General features: G+C 50.0%; 1 protein-coding gene across 1 annotated transcript; it reads left to right on the top strand.

Annotated features, from left to right (window-relative positions):
* Positions 1 to 13,523: 13,523 nt before the first annotated feature.
* On the top strand, positions 13,524 to 22,381 carry Rflnb (refilin B). Its single transcript, XM_075991615.1, has 3 exons — positions 13,524 to 13,891; positions 16,448 to 16,557; positions 19,014 to 22,381. Exons 1-3 carry the CDS (start codon positions 13,688 to 13,690, stop codon positions 19,342 to 19,344), a joined length of 645 nt encoding a protein of 214 aa, XP_075847730.1. The 5' UTR covers positions 13,524 to 13,687; the 3' UTR covers positions 19,345 to 22,381.
* Positions 22,382 to 22,688: the final 307 nt, after the last annotated feature.

The following is a 22,688-nucleotide window of genomic DNA, read 5'->3' on the forward strand; positions in this document are numbered from 1 at the left end:
AAAGCTGTGGTTGGCTCACAGAATGGAATCCATTAAATGCCTGTCAAAGAATCTTAGATTTTGCTAAGGCTGCCTAATTACCTGCATTCAGGGGCAAAGTTCCTACCTAGCCCTGATGACTCACATACTGTGAAGAAGTTAGAGTGATTATAAATTAAAAATTGTGGTGGGCGGGGTTTACTGGAAGACTCCTAGAGCCCTAGCACTGGGGAAGCGGAGGCAGGGTGATCAGGAGGTAGACCCGCCCTTATAGCTGAGGATATGGCCTAAGTAGAACACTTGCCTGGCAGCGCAGGAACCTAGATCCATCTGCAGCACTGCCAAAGCTTTGTTGGTTTGTTTGTTTTTTGTTTTTACCAAAACAAAACAAATTTTGGAAGAAAACGTAGTGTGAAACGCTCAGTCTGCTAAAATTGCTTCCCACTTAATCTGAGATGTCTTTCAGCTTCTGCTCCATAATCAAGGGGAATTTGCACAATTTCCACGCCTCCTTCTGTTCAGGATAATTTTTCAACGAGACAGAAATTAAGACCAGCTTCTCAGCAAACTCCCCTTTCTTTCTGAGGCCAAGGAAAGTCTTTACATAGGGTGCAGAAGCTTTCCAGAGTGGAGTGGCGAGCAACTCGCTGCTTCTGCCCCTTGGTTTGTGTTAAGGTGCAAGTAGACCACAATCTGCCAGTGCACTGAACGAAGTACTGTGGCTGCCGAGCCGAGGCAGCCACTGAGACGCTTTCCCAGGCAAACGGAAGGATAGCTCATCCACAGAGAAACAATCGTTTACAGACACACTTGCCACCACAGATCCAGGCCCGGGAGTCCTGACACCATTTTTTTTTTGGGGGGGGGGTGTTTTCGCTACTTTTTTTTATTGATATTTATTGAGCTCTACATTTTTCTCTGCTCCCCTTCCTGCTTCTCCCCTCCCCACTTCATTCCTTCCCTAAAGTTGCCATGCTCCCAATTTACTCAGGAGATCTTGTCTTTTTCTACTTTCTACTTCCCATGTAGATTAGATCTATGTAAGTCCCTCTTAGTGTTGCATTGTTGTCTAAGTTCTCTGGGATTGTGGTTTGTAGGCTGGCTTTCTTTGCTTTATGTTTAAAAACCACCTATGAGTGAGTACATGTGATAATTGTCTTTCTGGGTCTGGGTTACCTCACTCGAAATGTTTTCTAGCTCCATCCATTTTCCTGCAAAATTTAAGCTGTCATTAATTTTTTCTGCTGTGTAGTACTCCATTGAGTAAATCTACCACATTTTTCTTATCCATTCTTTGGTCAAGGGGCATTTAGGTTGTTTCCAGGTTCTGGCTATGACAAACAAAGCCAAACATAGTTGAGCACATGTCCTTGTGGCACAATTGAGCATCCTTTGGATATATACCCAAAAGTGGTATTACTGCGTCTTGAGGAAGGTTGTTTCCTAATTTTCTGAGAAATTGCCACACTGACTTCCAAAGGGGTTGCACCAGCTTGCATTCCCACCAGCAATGCAGAAGTGTTCCCTTTTCCCCACAACTTCTCCAACATAAGTTGTCATCAGTGTTTTTGATCTTGGCCATTCTTACAGGTGTAAGATGGAATCTCAGAGTTGTTTTGATTTGCATTTCTCTGATGACTAAGGATTTTGAACATTTCCTGAAGTGTCTTTCAGCCATTTTAGATTCCTCTGTTGAGAATTCTCTGTTTAGGTCTGTACTTCATTTTTTTTATTGGATTATGTGATCTTTTGGTGTCCAATTTCTTGAGTTCTTTGTATATTTTGGAGATCAGACCTCTTTCTCATGTGGTTAGTGAAGATCTTTTTCCATTCTGTAGGCTGTCATTTTGTCTTGTTGACCGTGTCCTTTGCTTTACAGAAGGTTTCCAGTTTCAGGAGGTCCCATTATTAAATGTTTCTCTCATCCTTACTAGACCTGGATGGAGGTGGGTGTTCCTTGGACTTCCCACTGGGCAGGGAACCCTGACAGCTCTGTGGGCTGACAAGGGAAGGGAACTTGATTGGGGGAGGGGGGGGGAAATGGGAAGAGGTGGCGGGGAAGAGAAAGAAATCTTTAATAAATAAATAAATGGAAAATAAAAAATAAAAATGGAAAAAAACAGTTCAAAAAAAATAAATGTTTCTCTCAGTGTCTGTGCTGCTGGGGTTCTGTTTAGGAAGTGGTTCCCTGTGCCAATGCATTCAAATGTACTTCCCACTTTCTCTTCTATAAGGTTTAGTGTGGCTGATTTATGTCGAGGCCTTTGAACCATTTGGACTTGAGTTTTGTGCATGGTGATAGATATGGGTCTATTTTCATTTTTCTACATGTTGATATCCAGTTATGCCAGCACCACTTGTTAAATATACTTTCTTTTTTCCATTTGATATTTTTTGTTTCTTTATCAAAGACCAGGTGTTTGAAGATGTGTGGATTGATATCTGGGTCTTCTGTTCAGTTCCATTGGTTCTCCTGTCTGTTCTTATGCCAGTACCAGGCTGTTTTCAGTACTGTAGCTCTGTAGTAGAATTTGAAGTCAGGGATTGTGATGCCTCCAGAAATTCTTTTATTGCACAGGATTGTTTTGACTACCCTGGGTTTTTTGCTTTTCCAAATGAAATTGAGTACTGTTCTTTCGAGGTCTTTGAAGAATTTTTGCTGGGATTTTGATGGGCATTGCGTTGAATTTGTAGATTGCTTTCGGTAAAATTGCCATTTTTACTATGTTAATTCTACCTACCCAAGAGCATGGGAGATCTTTCCATTTTCTGGTGTCTTCAATTTCTTTCTTCAAAGATTTAAAGTTCTTGTCATACAAGTCTTCCACTTGTTTGGTTAGAGTTACTCTGAGATATTTTACGCTATTTGTGGCTATTGTGAAGGGTGTTGATTCTCTGATTTCTTCTCCAGCCCTTTTATCATCTTTGTACAGGAGGGTTACTGGTTCAGTCCCACTCGGTTCCAGTGGAGGTCTCAGACTCTGAGTCAGGTCGTTGGCTCTATCCTAGTCTGCCAGAGTCCCAGGACTGGATTTGCTCCTGGCTTCTGCTCTGGGTGGAGCTTGTTTCCTCAGGCTCTCTGTCCTAGGGGTCTCGTCCAGTTCTACTCCTGTGGAATTTGTTGCACACTGTGGAGTTCCTTGCCTCAGGGCAACTTTGGTTTAGGTTACCGGCTTTGACCTGTATCTGTAAATCCTGGTCTGGAATCCCTCCGGCAGAAGTCCCGGGGTTGGAGTTGGACCTGGAAAGGTTTCTGGTTCCCATCTACTGCCTCAGATGTTCCAGGCTCTGGAGCACCCGAACCCACAGAGGACCTGCTTACTTCCTCAGAGTCTCAGACTCACGCTCGGACCCACAGGGGTTTCAGGTTCCTGCCTATTCCCTTTGATGTCCCAGACCGATGCCCAAACCCACAGAGGACCTGGCTCAGACCTATTCTCTCTGAGGTCCCAGACTCGCTCCTGGCCCCGCTGAGATCTCTGGTTGCTGCCTATTACCTCGGAGGACCCAGGTTCACTCACACCCAGGCTGACAGAGGTCCTGGCTCCTGCCTAGCTCCTGGAAGGTCCTAGACTCTCGCCCAAACCCACTGGGGTGTTGGCTTAGGTCTACTCCCTTGAAGGTCCGGGATTCGCGTTCAGACCCTCAGCAGTCTCTGGCTCTGGCTCACTTGCTCAGCGGTTTCTCCCTTGTACCGGTTCCGGTGGAGATCTTGACTCTGGATCTGGTCGCTGGGTCAATCCTGATCTGCCCGTGTCCTGGGACTGGATTTGCTCCTGGCTTCTCCTGGTGGAGCTTGTTCTCTCTGTGTTTAACTGTACTTTTAAGATTTATTTTGGGGTGTGTATGTGTGTGTGTCGAGAGAGCACATTGGATCCCCTGGAACTGTAGTTACAGATGGTTGTGAGCTACCATGTGGGTGCTGGGAATCTACCCAGTGCTGTGGAATAACAGCCAGGGCTCTTGACCACTGCGCTGTCTCTCCAGCCCTCCCTCCTCTTTTTTAGTAGAATTTTTTATTCTGTAGTCCAAGCTGATCTCAAAGTTGTGTCAGTCCTCCTGTCTCAGCCTCCCAAGTGCAAGGATTACATACAACAGCCATACCTATCTTGTTCTCTTTTAACTTGGAATTATATGTTTTTTCAAATTTATTTTCATGTGCACACACAGTTCAGCAGTGCATGTGTGGAGGTCAGAGGACAACTTTGAGGAATTAATTTGCTTCTGCTGTGTGGGTCCTGCTGATGACTCAGACAGCAAACGCCTACCACTGAGCCTTCTTGCCAGCCCTTGTCCTAGGTACTGGCTCTGAGGCTGGCAAGCTTTGCTGTCGGAGGGGATGCAAGAAGTAGGTCCCAGCTGGCTAGGTCCTGGCCCCTAGCTATGGGGCCAACGTGTCTTCCACCGTGAAAGGGAAGATGGCAAATTCAGGCTAGACAGGCCACAGAGCAAGGCCTACTCTTAAAACTGTTTAAGTAGGTTGGATCCTTGTTGTGTAGGGGACCGGGAGGCTCAGAGAGCAAGATTGATGTGCCAGGTGTGTGGTGGGGGGGGATGCACTGCAGGGTGACCACTGCTGCTTGACAGAGTTCCAGCATCCTGACGCTGGGAACCACACCCAGGAAGGGATGGAGCCAGGACCTGACCAAAAGCCTCCTTCCATTTTCCAGGTCCCATGTACATCATCAGTGCTTTTCAAATCTATAAGCTGTAAGATTCTTGCTATACAAAATAGGCGTGGAGAGTTTATTATAAATAACATGTTTTGATTTGAAATCTTTTCAAAGAAAATCAGAGAGCATGTTGAAAATGTTTCAGTAAGTGGAAAATATTTGGGGATCAGTGGCACGTAGCTGTAGACAGGAGGGTCAAGGGACACCCTCCACTGCCTGGCAAGATGAGCCAGTGGTCACAGCTGCTCTTCTAGGGGATGTTAGCTTTCCGGCACCACTAGTTCCAGAGGGTCTGATGCCCTCTTCTTGCCTCGTTGGGCACCAGGCATGTGAGGTCAGCCTGGTCTACATAGTGAGTTACTGAGACTGTTGTCTTTTTTTTTAAGGCACGCCTGGTGCACACTCAAGAGGCAGAGGCAAGTGGATCTCTGAAAGTTTGAGTCTGGTCTATATAGCGAATTCCAAGGGAGCTACATAGTGTCTCAAAAAGAAGAGGAGGAGGATGAAGAAAGGGAAAAGTACTTTACATCTAAGGTCATAAATGATGATTTATAATTTATGTTTCAGCCCAGCATCTACTCGATTGCTCTATTGCTATTGCAAGAATCTAGACATCTTTTTTTTAATTTATTTATTTATTAAGGATTTCTGCCTCCTCCCCGCAACCGCCTCCCATTTCCCTCCCCCTCCCCCATCAAGTCCCCCTCCCTCATCTGCTCGAAGAGCAATCAGGGTTCCCTGACCTGTGGGAAGACGGAGCACGAGCAAGGAACTCAGGACCGCGAGGGGTGCACCCACACACTGAGACAATGGGGATGTTCTATCGGGAACTCACCAAGGCCAGCTGGCCTGGGTCTGAAAAAGCATGGGATAAATCCAGACTAGCTGAACATAGCAGACAATGAGGAATCTAGACATCTTGATTTGAAAATTTGTGAACAAGCCAGGAGGTGGCGATGCAGACCTTTAATCTCAGCACTCAGGAGTCTGAGGCAGGCAGATCTCTTAAGTTGGAGGCCAGCCTGGTCTACAGAGTGAGTTCCAGGACAGCTGGGATAGACCCTGTCGAGAGAGAGAGAGAGAGAGAGAGAGAGAGAGAGAGAGAGAGAGAGAGAGAGAGAGAGAGAGAGAGGTCTTCCAACCCCAGATACTCTTTCTCTCCCCCTCTCCACTCTGTGTTTGCACTAGCATGTGTGTGCCACAGTGCCTATGTGAAGGTCAGAACAGCACTCGGTGTTGATCTCACCTCCCACCTTTGAGACAGTGTCTCGTGCTGCTTGCTGCTCTCTACACCAGGCCAGCTAGCTCCCCAAGCTGCCTGTGAGTCCCGTGTCTTTGCCCCTTATCCCCTGACAGGGCCACGCTGGGACTACAGATGCAGGTGATCTGCGTTGGATTTTTATGTGGGTTCTAAGGATCTCAACTCATGTTGTTAAGCTGGTGCAGCAAGCACTTTACTCATCAAGCCATCTCCTCATGCCAAATATATTTTAGTACACACACACACACACCCCACATGTATACACATCATTTGTTTGCTTGGTCTTTTTTGAGCTCAGACTCACCTCAAACCCTCAATCTTCCTGCCCCACAGCCCCCTGCCCAGCCTGAGTTGCTGGGGCTGCAGCACGGTACTCTAATTAAACAGAAGTACCAGGGGCTGGAGAGGTGGCTCAGAGGTTAAGAGCACTGGTTCCTCTTCCAGAGGTCCTGAGGGAGGGACAGGCTGCCCTGAGGCAGACATGGTGCCCATCTCCATCTGTTGATCTCCTGAGGTAACAGCACACATCATCATGCCTATTTCAAGTCCTAAGAAAGCTGGAAAGTGCACGCTCGGGCTTTGGTTATTGATCCCCTGAGGGGATCAATAGCTGGGCACTTGCTACACCACTTCAGTAAATCCTTCCTCCCTCCAGGTGGAAAGTTCTGAATTGGAGCACCAGGGTTCAGTGTTCGTTTTTGGTTTGGAGGTTTGGCCAAAGTCCCTCATTTTGCAGAGAGGATACTAACTAAGGTCCTGTTGAGATCAGGCTGGTCTCTAAGCTACCTCATATTGTGTAGAACGGTGGTTTTTCAGCCTGTGCCTTGTCTGGAGGAACTCCTTTTGAGGGTGGAGGATGACTGCACCCGGGTGGACTTGTGACCAGCAGTGGATGTTCAGTACCGTCCACCAGCACAGACTGATAAATGGTTTATTCCCAGTGGACAAAGGGCACCACTCTGTAAATGTATCAGGGTGAATTGGGGCTATAGGAGCATAAGAGAGCCATGTCCAAGGATTCATGGGAAAAGAGCCGCTTCCTCATCTGGGCCACCTCAGGAGGAAGATGCCTAATACTCTCATGGTGAAGGATTCCCACTGACCTGTCATCGGGTCACCTCATGTGCATGTCAATCAAGTGACCAGTAGGCAGAGAGCTCCTGGTTGTCCCAGGGACGTCAGCACCTCTGAGTCCCAGCCTACTCAATTGTTATGTGTTTTATTCATCTGTCTGGACCCGCTGTCCACCACCCTCTTGTTTGGTTCCGCCCTTTCACCTGCATAGCCAGATTCAGTTCCATAGCTCCTCTCAAACCTGTAACTGGGCCTTAACAGACCCATCGTTCCTTCTTTCACTGGCTGTTGTTTCACAAGGACCAGGGCCTAGTATAGCTTCGTTTCCATTTATTTCCAAATTTATTTAAAGTCTGTTTTATTTATTTTATTTATCCAGTTTTTGTGCATGTGTGGGTATGTTCCTACTGTGTGAAGGTCAAAGGATAACTTTCCCGAGTCAATTTCTTTATCCACCTGTGGTACCTGAGAGATCAAACTCAGGTTACCAGGTCTAGCCTTGAGCATCTTTACCTGCTCATCCAGCTCTCTGGCTCCCGTTTTTTTATTCTGAGGCAGAGATTTACCAGGATGACCTTGAACTTTCCATGTAGCCCATGTAGTTCCCAACCCTCCTGTCTTAGACTACCCCGCAACTGTAATTGCAGATTGTGATTCAGGAGGCAGAGACAGACAGATCTATGTGGGCAGGTTGGAGGCCAGCCTGGTCTACATAGTGAGGTCCAGGCCAGCCAGAGCTCCGTAGTGCGACCCTGTCTCAAAATAAGAAAACAAAACAAACAAACAAAACCCCAGCTACCAGGGCTGGGGAAATGCTTCAGCCTGTAAAACACTTTTCTCCCCTCCTATGAGGACTAAAATTAGGATCCGAGGTGCCCACACAAAGCCCAGAAGGCATAGAGGTTTGTCTGTAACCCTAACTCTCAGGAGGTGAAGTAGAGGATCTTGGGAGCAAGGTAAATACAGAGAAATCCAGGAAGATATATGACCTCCACACACATCTTTTTTAAAAGGGTGTTGCCTGTTTCTTGCATCCGCAAGGTGGTTTTACTGACATTCCCTTTGATGGTGTGTTCGTACCTACTTCTCCACATCCCCATTGGCCACAGCCGTGATGTTTTTTCCGGCATTGTGGGCTAGAGGGTGTAATTGCAGCTCTATCTGTAGAAACCCAGAAGGGAGAAGTTCCTCTTTTATTTTCATTGCACAAAACCAAATGTGGCCCAACCTATGCTGCATCTTGCAAGAAAGCTTGCTTAGTCCAAGTTGGTTGTGTAAAAGACCCAGGCCCTTCTGCCCGGGGCTTCCTTGGTTCAACCATGAAATCGATGGTCATGCTTCCTTTCCCTCCTTTTCTTTTTCCTGGGAAAGGGTCTCATATAACCCAGCTGGCCAGAGACTTGATCTGCAGCCAACAATGACCTTGAACATCTAATCTGCCTGCTTCTACCTCCCCAGTGCTGGGATAACAGGCACATACTTCCGTGCCCAGTTTTCTGCAGCACAGGGGATCGAATCCAGGGCTTCATTCATGCTAGACAGGCGAGACAGGCAAGACTATCCACTGAGGTGCATCCCTGCCCCCGTGGTCTTCCTTTCTGCCTGCAGAGTGGTGAGATAGTAACAATAAGTGAAGTAGTTCTTCCTCCGCTTCCTGGCCACCTCTGCTCTTCCTCCACAGCGGCACTGGTCAAACAATACGAGCTATGGGGACTCAGTCGGCTGCAGTTCTGTAGCAGAGATGAGGTTTGAAAGCCTGGCTCTCCGTGGAAGAGTCCCAGGGTGCTGTTTGGTTGTTCTGCTTTTGGTTCTTATTCAAAAGGTGCTTTTCAGTTTTAAGCCCCACACTCCTGGAGGACTTTGTAACTCCACTCCCAACAGACCCAGCACCCCTTCTAAACTCTGAGGACACGCATATGGGGCACATACATACAGGAAAAATACTCACATAAAGCAAATAAATCTAAAACTTTAAGTTAATATATAAAGCCAAGCATGGTGGTGCATAACTATAATCCCAGCACTTGGCAGCTGGAGGTAGAAGGATCAGATGTTCAGTTCAAAGTCATTCTCAGCTACATAAGAATAAAAAAAGAGAAAAAAATCTAACAAAGTAAAGCATGAGATAAAATCTGGGGGTGTTCGGTGAGGTCTACTGGATTGGAGGTGCCAGGCCATAGAGGATGCCTGATCCCCAAAGACTGGAGTCACAGAAAGTCGTGACACTCTGTAGATACTAGGAATCAAACCCAGGACTTCTGACAGAACAGCCAGCGGTTTCAGCCCCTAAGCTGTCTCTCCAGCCTCAAGCAGTTGTCATGTGAGGAGCAGCTGGGTGCACGCGAAGACTCCCATTCTCCGTCCTGTCTCAGGCAGTCATACAGCGCTGGACCCTCTGTGGTCTTGAAGCACCTTGGAGACCTTTGAGGTGGCCTTGCCGTGTGGCCCCACAGGCCAGCTGTTTGTCTAAGGGACAGTGACAGCATATCTTTCTATTTGTCAGGCAAGGAACCAAGAGTGTGACCTTCAGTTGCTTAACCAAAGTCCGTTTTCCCAGCTCGCAAGCCCTTGTCCAGTCTGAATGTGCCAGAAGTTCAAATACATTGGTGTAGCCCTCTGCAAAATCCCATCTGGTGTAGTCTGCAAAGGCCAGCAGTGGGCCTTTTCAAGTGTAACTAGGGAGCACTTGAGAAAGTCAGCTCTGAGTTTGCAGATGGGAGCATCCAGGTAGGGCCAGAGTTCACAGGGCTTGTGGGGGCTCCCTGCACAGGGAGCCTTTGCCTGATTACACACCAGCTGCACTTGGTCTCTGGGTTAATGTTGCCCTCTGGCTTGAGCAAACCTCCATTCAAACTGATGAGCTCCCAGGCGAGAGGCTGGAAAAGGGGTCTGCTGATGATCCTTCAGGCCTGTTTAGCTCTGAAATTGACAAACAAGCCCCTGGATATTCCTCTGACTCTGTGCCACCCTGTGAATCCCAAGGGCTCCTGGTGATCAGCCCATCCCTGCCCGCAACACCAGAGCCCACACTCGGGTGGGATGTGTTGGGTCTCTCACCCTTAGAGCATGTCTTTGTCCTGTGTGCTGGGGTTTTACAGCTATGCACCACATAATTCCTGGCTCCTGGCTAAAGCACATCTTTTTCATTTAGCCCTGCTCCCTTAAAAAAAGGGGGGGGGGAGGTTGCCTCAAATGTCTAGGTAGTCAAGGATGGTCGTCAATTCGTGAATTCCTGATCCCCCTGTCTCCACCTCCCGAGTGCTGATATTGCTGGCCTGTGCCACTTACTCTTCCCTTCTTTACTACATATGGCAGATCCCTTTCAATGTCCTTTGAAAGCAAGGGCCTTAATCTTCAGATACTTAAAGAACAAAATTAAATTATATTTTTGAAAACATTTTGTTGGCATTAATACAAATGAAGGAGGAAGAGATACAATTGGACAGTGAGGCAAATCCTCTACAGTGTGGACCAGAGAACAACCTGGAATCCTAGCTGCTGGAGATTGCAAGGTGCCATGGACATGGGCACGAGCCAGCAGACTAAGCCAGGAGTGGTTTTAATCCACTGGCTGGCTTTTGCTAAAGACAGGCTGTTCCACAGAAATAAGAGGCAACCGTGAGGGGTCCGGCCTTGCCCTTGCCTGACTTGATTCCCAGTTGGGCATCAGTGCAAAACCCCCCACAAAAATGCAGGATTGGTACCCATTGTCAGGCAACTTTTGTTCCTGGGCCCTGCTGGGAGAGCCTCAGGCTGGAAGCCAAGCTCTGTGAGGACAGGGTACCTCTAGGGGTCATGGCCCCTCTCTGAAAGGACAGCTTTGAGATGAAGCCAGTCTCTCTCTGGGCTCTGCGGTCTCTCTGGGCTCTGCTTGCTTTGTCTAACTTACCTCCTGGTTTCTACAGACACCCCAACTACTCCTCAAATAAAAAAAAAAAAAGCCTGTCTCCAAAGCCGGGATAGGGTGGCTTAGGGCAGAAGCAGGTACCTTCTCCTCTTCCCTGCTGGCTTTACTTTAATTTTTAAACAAGGCCTTGTTATGTAGACCTGACTGACCTGGAATTTCCCTCTAGCTTGAATTAGAAATTTCTGAGCAACATCCTGGGGGAAACATCTGGAATAAGATGTCGGATCGTGAATTTGAAGGCTCCGGTAAGTGTACAATTTGAAGCTGGATATTTGGTTCATACCATAACCCTAGCGCTCTAGTGTGGTAGGGTGAAGCAGAAGAATTGTCTAGAATTTCAGGCCAGTCTGTAAGACTTGAACTTAAAAACAAAACATTTTAAGTCTAAACTCACTACTCAGGCCTCCAGAGACAGAGCCCATTTCCAGGATCTGAGCTTCAAGGTTCACACCTGGTTACACTGGAAGTCCCCTTCTGGGGGTGGGGTGCTGAGCCAGTGGTTTGGCTCTCTCTCTAAAAGAGCACCTCTGCCCTCACCCTATCCCAGCTTTGGAGACAGGGGGGAAGAGAGGGGGAGAAGGAAGGAAGGGAGGGAGGGATGGAGGGAGGGGAGGGAAGGGAGGGAGGGAGGGGAGGGAGGGAGGAAGGACAGACTACAGACTAGTTGGGTCACTCAGCTTATGCTTTGAGAGTTACTTGGTAGTTCTCCAGAGGCAGGAGGATGCACTGTTTGGTCTGTGCCTAAAAGAGTTGGGAGAGGTTGTTCTTGGTGGTCAGGTTGTAGCCCAGCTACTCCCTGTGTCCAGTGTGATGACAGCTTCTCCTGGGGTCAAGAAGCTGCTGTGACATCCTGGGCCAGCTGCTGGTGATGATTCTGGTGCCAGTGAGAACGTGGACCAAAAAGAGTGCTCTGGATCCCCTTGGCCCCTCCAAGGCTGGACGCTTCATCTTCTCTTTCTCACGCTGGCAGCTTTGCTGTTTCCACGAGTCTTCTGACAGAATGTAGATAAGTGTTCAGAGTACAGCTCAGGGGGTGCAATGTGGCTTCTCAAGCTCTGGAGTCAGCAAGTCCCAAAGCAGGCAAACTCCCCACAACAATCTGTGGTTGTCGGGGCCCAGCATGCTGAGCTTTCTCGGTCTCATCCTCCAGCTCTTCGGACTTACCATCTCCTTAGAGCGATTGCCACCTTCCTGGTCATCTTTCCCAACGTGACCAGCCCACCTTCCACACCCTCGGAAAGTACAGGGATTCCTCCTCTAATGCCAGGGGCACAGCACTGCTGAGGTGTGCAGAAGTTGGGAAAAACAGGAGTGGGGAAGTATCCTTGCAGTAGACACTTGTCGGGCACCATACACCGTGGATCTTGTAACCTATCCCCACGTGCCCTGAACGAATGAACAACGTCCTGATACAGCCCGCTCCAGAATGTATCCTCTGGAGAAGGGATGATGCTGGCTTCCGGTTCAGAGCAAGCTGCCTTCTCCCTACCATGTGACTGGAAGGCAAGGCAAGTCCCTCTGTTTCCTTATCTGAAAATGATGGGCAGAGAGAAAGGAGGACTGAACTGAGCCACTCTAGGTCAGACCGTCAGGACAGATGGGCTTTGTCTTTGCCGAGTTGTGTACAGGTGGGCCAGGGGTGTCCTCTGTGGGGTATGTGACATTTGCTCAGAGCTGGCACGGAGTAGGTCTGGCGGAGGTCACGGTTCCAGGATCTCAGAGAGCAGTCTCACGATTCACAGTCAGGGAAGTGCGATGACTGTATGTACTGTGTGTACTCGGTGGTGACCGTGGACATTGAGATGAGAAAAAAAGCAATGAATTTGGGCAGCCCCCCAGCCCCCACTCCACCCCAGGCAACTAGTTCCCACTAAAGAAGGGTCTTCTCTGTCAACTAACAGGAAGGACAGTCTGCTTTGTTGTTGTTGTGTTTTGGTTTTGTCTTGTTTTTAGAAGGGACCCCCTCAGATGGCACGGAAGGAAAGTTCCTGTGAGTGAAAAGAAAAAAAAAATGCAGCCTCCATAAGGGGATCTTGGGCCCTAAGACAGCCAACCGCTGGGCAGCTTGCTTGCTGGTCTCTCTTGGAAATCCAAGCCTGTGACACCCTTAGAACGTTCCTGCCTGGTCTGGCCACAGCCTGTTCAGCTAAGCACCCGTCCAGGGAGTGATCAACGCCTCCCGGGAGTCCGGAGGAGTAGGCCGCCTCTCCTCCGGGGCAGACGTGAGAGCCAGAACCGGCCCTGCTGAGCCAACAGGCGGCCGGAGCCATACGAGGCGCATTAAGTATTAATAATTTCCAGTTGTTTGCTCGTCCCCCCCAGGCCTCTGCAGGCTGGGACTCGGCTCTGGCTCTGGGCTGCCAGATCTAGAGATACTAGCACCTCCCGGGGTCCGAGGGACAGGGCCAGGATCCCCGCGCACCCCAGAGACAGGGTGGGGGGCTGGACGGAGGCCGGCAGCCTTGTCAGCGGGAGACGCGGTTGCCGGTAGGAGGGGTGCGGAGGGGGCGTCGCGGGAAGATCGGGGCGCGGAGACTCTGGGCGGCGCGCGGCGGGAGTGCAGCGGCCCCTGGTGCACGGCCTCTTGGCGGTCACCACGGCTGGGCCGGCCCCTGGGGCGGGGCGGAAGGCGGGGCCTCGAGCGAGCGCGGCCGCCGGCGACACCCGGACAACGCGCCGGCGGCGGGGCAAGGAGGGCGGCCCGGAGGGCAGCAGCCCTGGCCCGCGTGTGCGGCCCTCTCTCGCACTCCAACACCGAGCTGGCTGTGCCCCGGCCACGCCAAACGCGCAGCCATGGTGGGCCGGCTGAGCCTGCAGGATGTCCCCGAGCTCGTGGACACGAAGAAGAAGGGCGACGGCGTCCTGGACAGCCCGGACTCGGGGCTGCCCCCAAGTCCTAGCCCCAGCCACTGGGGGCTCGCGGCGGGCGGCGGTGGGGAACGCGCTCCGGTCCCGGGGACGCTGGAGCCCGACGCGGCGGCGACCCCAGCCATCCCGGTGAGTTGCCTCGTGCACAGACTTCTCCCCGTGCTGGCCCACCCGGAGCCCGCCCCAGGACTCCCCAGCGCTCGCAGTCGGTTGTCGGTGCAGCCACCCGCCCGTCGAGACGGCGTGGCTATAGCCGGGAGCCGGGGCGGGAGCGCAGCGAGAGAGCCTGGCCAGCTGGAGCCAGTGGCTGGAAAATTGTCATCGCCTGGGAGGCGCGGGAGCCCCGGGAGAGGCGAGCCGCGGTCTCCTCCCTTCGAGGTGGTGGCCCCCGGGGCTGCCAAGCTGCGGCTCGACCACATTCCTGCCGGGGCGGGCTGGGTGGGGCTCCCGGGACACGGACAGGGAACCCAGCCCTCCCCACCCGGGGGCCTACGCCCCGAGGCTTTGCTCCCTAGGCGGCCTCCCTCTGCCGGGACCTGGGAGAGGGGTGTGTTCTGGGCTCTCGGCACAAGGCCGGCCAACCTTTGGGAGACCTGAGGAGTCACGCCATGAGCCTTCGGTGTGCTGTCGGGGCCCCTGTCCTGAATACCTAACTCAGCCAGAGTTCTGATCTCAATGATATCGGAGTCCTCTAGGTGGCCAGGGCTTTGAAAGTTTTAATCCTTTTACTTTCAACTTTTTGTAAGAAAAACTCCAAGTCTCTTTTGCCCTGGGATCTGTCTGTTCAGGTGGTGGTTTGCAGGCGAGTCTCAGGAGAGGCCACATCCTGCCTACAGTTGAAACTCAATGTGTATATGACTTAGGGATGGCTGTTGACTGGATCTCCCGTGGGGTAGCCAGTGGCAGTGTTATTTTAAGGACCACGGTGGGACTTTGGTGGTGTGGGCCCTCTTGACCTATTGACCGTGTCTCAGCAAGCATCAGCACCTCATACTTCATTCCAAGGTGAAGTTTGCTTCAGCTTGCCCTTTTGGCCTTTCAGCCTCATCTTACCTGCTCTGACCACAGACCAGACACTCACGGCTGTTTCGGATGTCCCTTCTTCTACCTGACCTGAACCTTGACCCTCACCTTTCCCATCCAAGTCCTGGTGGCCTTTCCATGCTCGGCTATGTCACTTCCTTTGAGAGCTTTCTCAGACGTGTTCCAGAGCCTATGGCTTGGTATCCATCCTTCTGGTCTCCTTGTGCATTTGTCTCTCGTTACTGCTAAGCCACCTCATCTCCCTCCCACACCTAGATACCCAGGGAGTGTCTGTCTAGTGGGCAGGAATAAGAGGCGGGGAAAGGGAAGCCAAATGGACCCCAAATGAAAGTTGTCTTGAGAGTGTGGGAGAACAAACTGGGGTGACCACATAACCCTGCAGCTTACAGGGCTGCCTGGCATGTGCCCCCCCCCCCCATGCAGAGACTCTGGCAGCCAGAGAGTGGAGCAGGACCCACTGTTTCTGCTCCCACTGTGCCCACATCTCATTACTGACCTTGGCTTGAACTGTATCTGTTCCCCCAACCCCGAGTCACCAAGCTCCATCCTAGCCCTGGAGCAGTACCCCAGGACACTCCGCCAGTCCTTTTGGCTTTTGCGTCTTGTCCTGGTAACACAAAAAAGATCTCAGCCAACCTTTTAGAAACATTTGCCTTCTTTGTCCTGGGGGTTGGTCCGTCTGCCACCTCCACACCCAGGCACAGATGTAGCTCTTGCTCTTAAATTAAGCAAAGAAAATGACAGATCTCAGAAAGCCAGAGAGCACAAAGGGCTGTGGAGGGCCCTCTGCGCTGTGTTTATCTCTGCACACAAAGCACAGAGGGCCGATTCTAGCAAACTGGGTGACCAGAGACTGTCTGTCACCTGAGCTTCCCTGACGGATTCAAAGACTGCGCTCTGCCCTGGAGCTTTCTGGCTAGTGGAAGCCGACGTGGAGCAAAAACATCCCTGAGTCCAGGGCCACAGAGTTGTAGGAACCTCTGTCATGGATGGCTGCTGCCCTGTCAACCCCAGAAGCAGAGGAGGTAGGGAAGTAGGAGTGGGTTTTTACCTAAAAAAAAAAAAAAAAAAAAAAAAATCCGGAAGCTTTTCTTTCTTGCAGAAGTCATGGCCTTTCTCTAACTATTGCTGAGACAATAAGAGGGGGACACTCTGCATAATTGAGGGGTCTGAAGAGCTTTTTACCGCAAGGCTCTTGTGGTACAGCCTCTGACTCTGGCCTCAGGCCTGATGTGGAGTTCATCCTTCCCGTCAGCTTGCTCTTCTGCACAAGCCTTCCCCAGTGTGCAGCGAGAGACAGGACCTGGGACAACTCCACTGAGCACAGAGCACACGCAGGACGGACCTCACCTAATGTGCTCATGAGTGCAAGGCACACCCCTGAAACATGGAGCGGCAGGGTTGATAAGGCACACCCCTGAAACATGGAGCGGCAGGGTTGATCTGGGATTTGAACCCCGACCGACCGTTCTGCCTTGTCTAGTGCACTTCCCATGCCAGTGGCTAGGCCTATCCTTTGTAGGGCCAGGCTGTGGTCCCCATGTGACCCCTCCCTGGAGGCTCAGAGGTTCAGCCTTCTGTGGAGTGTGTGTTTTGGCCGGTCAGTCGTAGATCTAACCACTCTCTCCTCTCTCCCCGAAGAACCCAGCACCTCTGACCCACTCGCTGGCTGCTGGCTGCTCACCACGGCTCTGTCCCCTGTCCTTCGGTGAAGGAGTTGAGTTTGATCCCTTACCGCCGAAGGAAATAAAGTGAGTGAACTGACCCTGATATTATTTTTCTTAAAATGTTTTTAAATTCCAGGTCTGACTGCTATTGTTTTAAAAAGTTAATTATGAAAATGTCCTGAAGACTGTCAGTAGTTTGACTTGTTCTCTTGCATGATGTCTAGTTAAATATGTAGATACACCATTTATTTATGCAGATAGTTAGTTAGTTTCCGGACAGGACTTTGCTATGTCGAGTCAGCTGGCTTGGCATTCATTATGTAGGCCAGGTTATCATCCAAGCTTCGGATGATATTTCTGTCTCAGCTTCCTGAGTGTCAGGATTACAGGTGTGCAACACTATGTCTACCAGATACTTGATAAAGGTGAGATTTTGAGATGAAGTTCCACCGCATGCTTTATGCATTTCATACACCATGCCTTCGGGTGCCAAGGATTTTGTTGAACATCACTTCTTTCCTGAAGCCACTCATCCCCCTCTGTCCCACCTGTAAGGTGCTATGACCCTGTCTCATGTTAGCCACTGGACAGGTCCTCTGGGAATGATCTCACCCGGGATGACTGGGGGGCAAAGAGTCCTGGAGAGGTTCCAGCAAAGGGCTGTCTTTTTAGCGAAAGGAATTTTACTTTTGGCGACTGGGGTTTTGTAGCTGGAGTTTCAGCTGCCTGAACACAAAGGGGCCTTTGATATGGAACAGAGGGAGGTTCATCCATTTAGAGGTGAGCAGGTTAGCCTTTTATTCCCTGGGAGCTTGTGTTTCTGACAAAACTGGGACATGACTTGGTGACACTGGCTCCCATCAGTGTCTCGTGACTTCAGGGAGAAGAGACAAAATGCTGGGTCTCACCCACGTGATGCTCGTGGAGATGCTAACATCTGTGAAGCTGCAGTATTAATGTAGCCAAGTTGTCACTGTGATGCTTCTAGAACACACCAGCCCCTAGCCGTGAAGGGTGTGTACACCTACAGTCCCAGCCAGCACTCAGGAGGCAGAGGCGGGAGCAGGGAATTCTAGGCTAGGCTGGCCTACTTAGCAAGACCTTGTCCCGAAACAACAACAATAATAATAGTAGTAGTAGTAATAGTAGTGGTGGTGGTGGTGGAGGAGGAGGAGGTGGTAGTGATGGTGATGGTGGTGGTGGGTGGTAGAGGAGGTGGAGGTGGTAGAGGTGGTGGAGGTGGTAGTCGTGGTAGAAAAGCAACTGAGGGATGTAAATGGCGAGTTCGTTTGTGGCCATCCGGGATGCACTTGGCTTTCATTGACAGGGTCAGGTCCCTGGTCTCCCAGAGTTGGGAGGTTTCCAAACCATAGTTGAGGCCATGGCATAGCACTTGGCAGTTCTAGAATTCTTCTTCTCATTCAAGAGCTGGCTGCTCATGGAGCAGATGGAGAAGCTCTTTACCCCAGAGAGCAGCTGACTCCACTTTATTCCATGACTCAGCTCTGCCCAACGACAGAGCCGTTCAGAGCAGGTCCTCAGGTAATGTCACCACACGACATCTTAGTTCACATGATAAAAGGAAGTCAAAGCAAGAACCCAGAGGTAGGAACAATGGAGGAGCACTGCTTACTGGCTCACTCCTCCGAGTTTGCTCAGCTTGCTTTCTTACACACCCTGGGACCACATACCCAGGGATGGCGCTGCCCACAGTGGGCTGCACTCATCACATCAACCACCAGTCGCGAAAATGTCACACCGACTTGCCCTCAGGCTAAACTTCTGGAGGCATTTTCTCAATCAAGGTTCCTTCTTCTCAGATGACTCTAACTTGTGTCAAGTCATCACATGCCAGCATGCACTAGGGCATAATAAGAAGGTGCTATGTCACTGGGTGATAGAATCCGTGGGACCACTGTCGTATATGTGGCCAGTCAATGACCAAACCCAAAATGGCTATGTGCTGTGAGTGATTTAATTACCCCGGCAGCACTTGGCTGCATGTAGACCCTTTGTCATAAGAGAGGATTCGAGGCGTAGGCAAGTTAAGTCGTTAGGCTGAGGGCTTCTAGCTTATGTAAATGGGAATGGAATTCAGGGCTGTGGCCTGCTGTGGAAAATGGTAAACTTCAGAAGCCTGTGTGCTGCATTTAGGTCCCAGCTCAGGCCTGGGCGCTTAGCTCAGGGGTAGAGTTCTTGCTTAGCACTCAAGGCTATGGTTTGTATCCCCAGCCCTGCAAATGCATCAGTCAGTCCGTCCGTCCATCCATCCATTCAACCACCCATCCACCCACCCAGGTCCTTCATTCACGGACATTGAGACCTTCATCTCTTCATCTCTCTTTCCTCTTCCAGGATGCTTGGGAAGATCCATTTAGGTCCTGAGATAGAAGTAGCTGGAGTAACATGCCTCCCATAAAACACTCCCGTAGACTCTTGCTGCTTCTCCCTGATGCACCCCAGGAGAGATGAGCCATCACACTTGGGACCCCATGCTCCTAGCTCAGGACAGCTTCATGCTGGCTTGTGTCTCCCTACAGGTATACTTCCTCGGTCAAGTACGACTCTGAGAGACACTTCATTGACGATGTGCAGATGCCCCTGGGCCTGGTGGTGGCTTCCTGCAGCCAGACAGTCACCTGTATCCCCAATTGCACTTGGCGAAACTATAAGGCCGAGGTGCGCTTCGAGCCCCGCCACAAGGCCACGCGCTTCCTCAGCACCACCATCGTCTACCCCAAGTACCCCAAGACCGTCTACACCACCACTCTGGATTACAACTGCCACAAGAAGCTGAGGAGGTTTCTGTCCAGCGTGGAGCTCGAGGCCACAGAGTTCCTGGGTAGTGACAGTCTCTCGGATGAATGCTGACTCAAGCTAGCTACTCGGGGTTGGGCCAGCTGTTCACACACTGCCCTGGCCCCCAGACCATCCTGGACAAGCTGGGTGACACTTTGCTCTTGCACGTCACCCCAGCCCCAGGGGAGTCTAACCTGGAGATACCTCTAAGCCTAGCCAGGGGAAGGAAGGAGAAAAAAAAATCACTGCATCTTAAAATAATAGAGAAACTTGGCTTCATTTAAAATTTTTCGGATAGTTTCTTTTAAAGGAGCAGGTATATATATGTTCTGGTTGGTTGATGCAGTTTCCCCAAAGTCTCTGTTTGGGGGAAAACAAAGATAGGCAGAAGAAAAGGACGACGCCATCAGGACGGGCTGAGGTGAGCTTGTCCTCCATTTTCTGATGAAGAAAGTGGGACCGTCTCTGGAGTAGAAAGAGTGAATTCTAAGAAATTTCAGCCATGCATATCTTCATAGCTGAACAAAAGGAAAGGGAGCTGCCTCTGGGGGCTGTGATGCACAGATGTGCCCAATCTGGGGAGACTCCCGTGCTGGACCAGTTTTTTGTTTCCACTTCCTTTTTTCCCCCTGCTAATCCAAATTCTTAGTATTATCAAAATCTTTTTCATGATATTAGAGGAGAAAAACAAAAACCACAAAAGGAGATGCCTGTGAAACATAAGCTCTCTGCCCGTTCTGCCGTCATTGGATTGGGTAAACAGCTAGCCCGGTCTGGGGCACTACTCGTCTGGTTCTCAAGGTTGGTTCCAGGCGCGGGCTCTGGGGCAGCCCTAGCATGCTTGGCATCTGGTTAACATCTCCCTAGACTTGTGTAATTCTGCTCATAGGTATTTTGGGGTTTTGAAATACTTTCCTTTTTTTTTTCACAAGGCAAAAATGCAGCAGAGGGCTCTTTTTGAGAGAAACAGCCTTTTGAAAGAATGCTTTGGAAAAAAACGCATGTTGGAAGTGCATGAAAAGGGACCCCGCTGTGGGCCGCCATGCCTAAGAGCAGCTGCAGTAGGAGGAGGCAGACTCGGATGTGACTGGGGGGAATTGGGTTTAACCCAAAAAAGCAAGCAATATTGCTTACCATCCAGAGGAAGCTAAGATGAATCCAGGAATGGGAAAGTGACACTTCAAACAACAGCCTTGGACATTTCTTCTGTACCACAGCACCCCAGAAGTGACGAATCAAAGGTGTTTCCCGGCCAACTTAGAGAGTCCAGCTGAGCCAGCCGCAGCAGCAGGGACAATGCTGACCTAGTGGGTGCTGTGCACCAGGCTGCCCCTGCTCCCCTGCCCCTTAGAACTCCCTGCCAGGCCCCACAGTGCTGCAGGAAAGAAAGTGGCAAACTGGGTTTGATTCCAGCACTGGAAAGAACGAGCTGTACGTATTTCCTCTGAATACATCCAAATCATGTCAAGTGGGTCACAGTGGCTCTGTCTTCTGTGATGTCTCTGAGTCTCTGAGCATGGTTTCCATCTGTCCAGAAAGCAGAATTGAGAACACGCTGGCTCCCCTGGGGCTACAGCAGAGACTTGTTAGTATGGTAAAGAGGTGCAAAGATAATCACTCTCGTTTGAAGACTGTGAAGCTGTCTAGAGCCACAGCCGTCTAGTCCATGCCCCCTGCAGACGGCAGTGCCGGGTCTGTTGTGCTTTTAACTCATCTCGCTGGGCAGAGAGGTTGCTGGCTTCAGGGTCTCAGCTGACTAGGGTGCAGCTCAGTTGGAGACACTGGGGCACACAAGCTCCTCAGTTGAAGTCAGAGTAACAAATGCTGCTTGGCTTTGGGAAAGCAGTTATTGGCAAAAGTGGGTTTTCTATCTGACTTTATAATGTCACTGAAGTGGGAAATACAATTTTTTTTTGCAAATACAAGTTTTTCCTAGCACTTGGGAGGCAGAGGCAGGCAGATCTCTGTGAGTTCAAGGCCAGCCTGGTCTATAAGAGCTAGTTCCAGGACAAGGCTCCAAAGCTACAGAGAAACCCTGTCTCGGGACAAAAAAAAAAAGAGCAAATACAATTTTGGAGGGGGGGGGGTGTTGGTTTTCCAAGACAGGGTTTCTCCTGGCTGTCCTGGAACTCACTCTGTAGACCAGGATGGCCTCAAACTCACAGAGATTCACTTGCCTCTGCCTCCTGAGTGCTGGGATTAAAGGTGTGCACCACCCCCAAGCATAAATAAAATCTTTTTTTGTTTGGTTGTTTTTTTTGTTTTGTTTTTTCTGAGACAGGGATTCTCAGTAGCTATGGAGCCAGTCCTGGAGTGTGCTCTGTAGACCAGACTGGCCTTGAACTCAGAGATCCGTCTGCCTCTGTCTCGTGAGTGTGAGTGCTGGAATTAAAGGTGTGCGCCACCACCACCGGGTGCAATGCAATTTTTAAATTAGGAAAATCACCAACGCTTCTGCCCCTTTGGAGACATGTTTTGGGTTCAGAATGATACCTTAAGAATTCTCTCCCTCTCTGTCTCTCTCTCTCTGGTCTTAGTTAAGTTGGATCATGTTAAGTTCAGGCAGAACATTCTAGGTGTGGATGGAACCAGAACTGTATCAGTAAGTAGAAGCGAGCGACTGTGGATGTCTACTGGGGATGGAAAGGCGGGTTTTGCGCCTTGAGGTTCTTCTTCAGAAGCCAGCTCTCATTCTTGAAAGCTGCAGGCCCGGAGCACCCTGATGGAGGTGTCGCCAGCCGAGAGCAGATTCCCAATAGTTGGCAAAGTGGAAGAGGAGATTTTAAAAACTCACTCACTTGACATTCCTAAGTGTGCGTGAGAGACCAGGTGTGTTCATTATGAAGATTTTTGCTCTGATTCTTAAGTTATGGCTGTTGCGGATGCTGTGTATTTCTGGAGAAAGGTAGTCTTTCTTTCAACCGTCTAAAAGCAGACTTCATTTGAACAAGTATCTTTTCATTTCATGTGTTCCCTGTTTTTAAACTTAGAAAATATTTGACACACAGCAAAAGACAAAAAAAAAAGTTTTAAAATTACCTTTGACTTCTGTCCCACTCCATTTTTGCTTTGTGACTTCTCCATTTAACAATAAATTATCTAAAACATAAAACCCAGGGATGCTTGCTTGCTTTATTTATTTTTCATTCATTTTGGGTTTTTTTAGTTTTTTTTTTGTGTGTGTGGTTTTGGTGTTTTAGGTAGTTTTAATAAGCAGGCTCATTGTGCAGCCCTGGCTGGCCTGGAACTCGCCCTGTAGACTGGGCTGGCCTTAAACTCATGAAGACAAGCCAGTCTCTGTCTCCCAGGCTGGAATTAAAGGCTGTGCCACCATGCCTGGGCTGCTTTTATTTTTATTAAGTAAAATTATGATGTTGGAATCAGCACACTGAGGAAAGACCCTCATCTTGAGACCC

The sequence above is a fragment of the Microtus pennsylvanicus genome, chromosome 11, assembly GCF_037038515.1.
Source record: "Microtus pennsylvanicus isolate mMicPen1 chromosome 11, mMicPen1.hap1, whole genome shotgun sequence".
In the NCBI taxonomy this organism is placed as follows: Eukaryota; Metazoa; Chordata; class Mammalia; order Rodentia; family Cricetidae; genus Microtus; species Microtus pennsylvanicus.

Bases quoted from the DNA above. Each gene is read 5' to 3' on its own strand.
- Rflnb (XM_075991615.1), top strand. From the start codon at position 13,688: ATGGTGGGCCGGCTGAGCCTGCAGGATGTCCCCGAGCTCGTGGACACG. The intron at 13,892-16,447 runs GTGAGTTGCCTC...CTCTCCCCGAAG, and splicing joins CGGCGACCCCAGCCATCCCG to AACCCAGCACCTCTGACCCA. The intron at 16,558-19,013 runs GTGAGTGAACTG...GTCTCCCTACAG, and splicing joins TTACCGCCGAAGGAAATAAA to GTATACTTCCTCGGTCAAGT.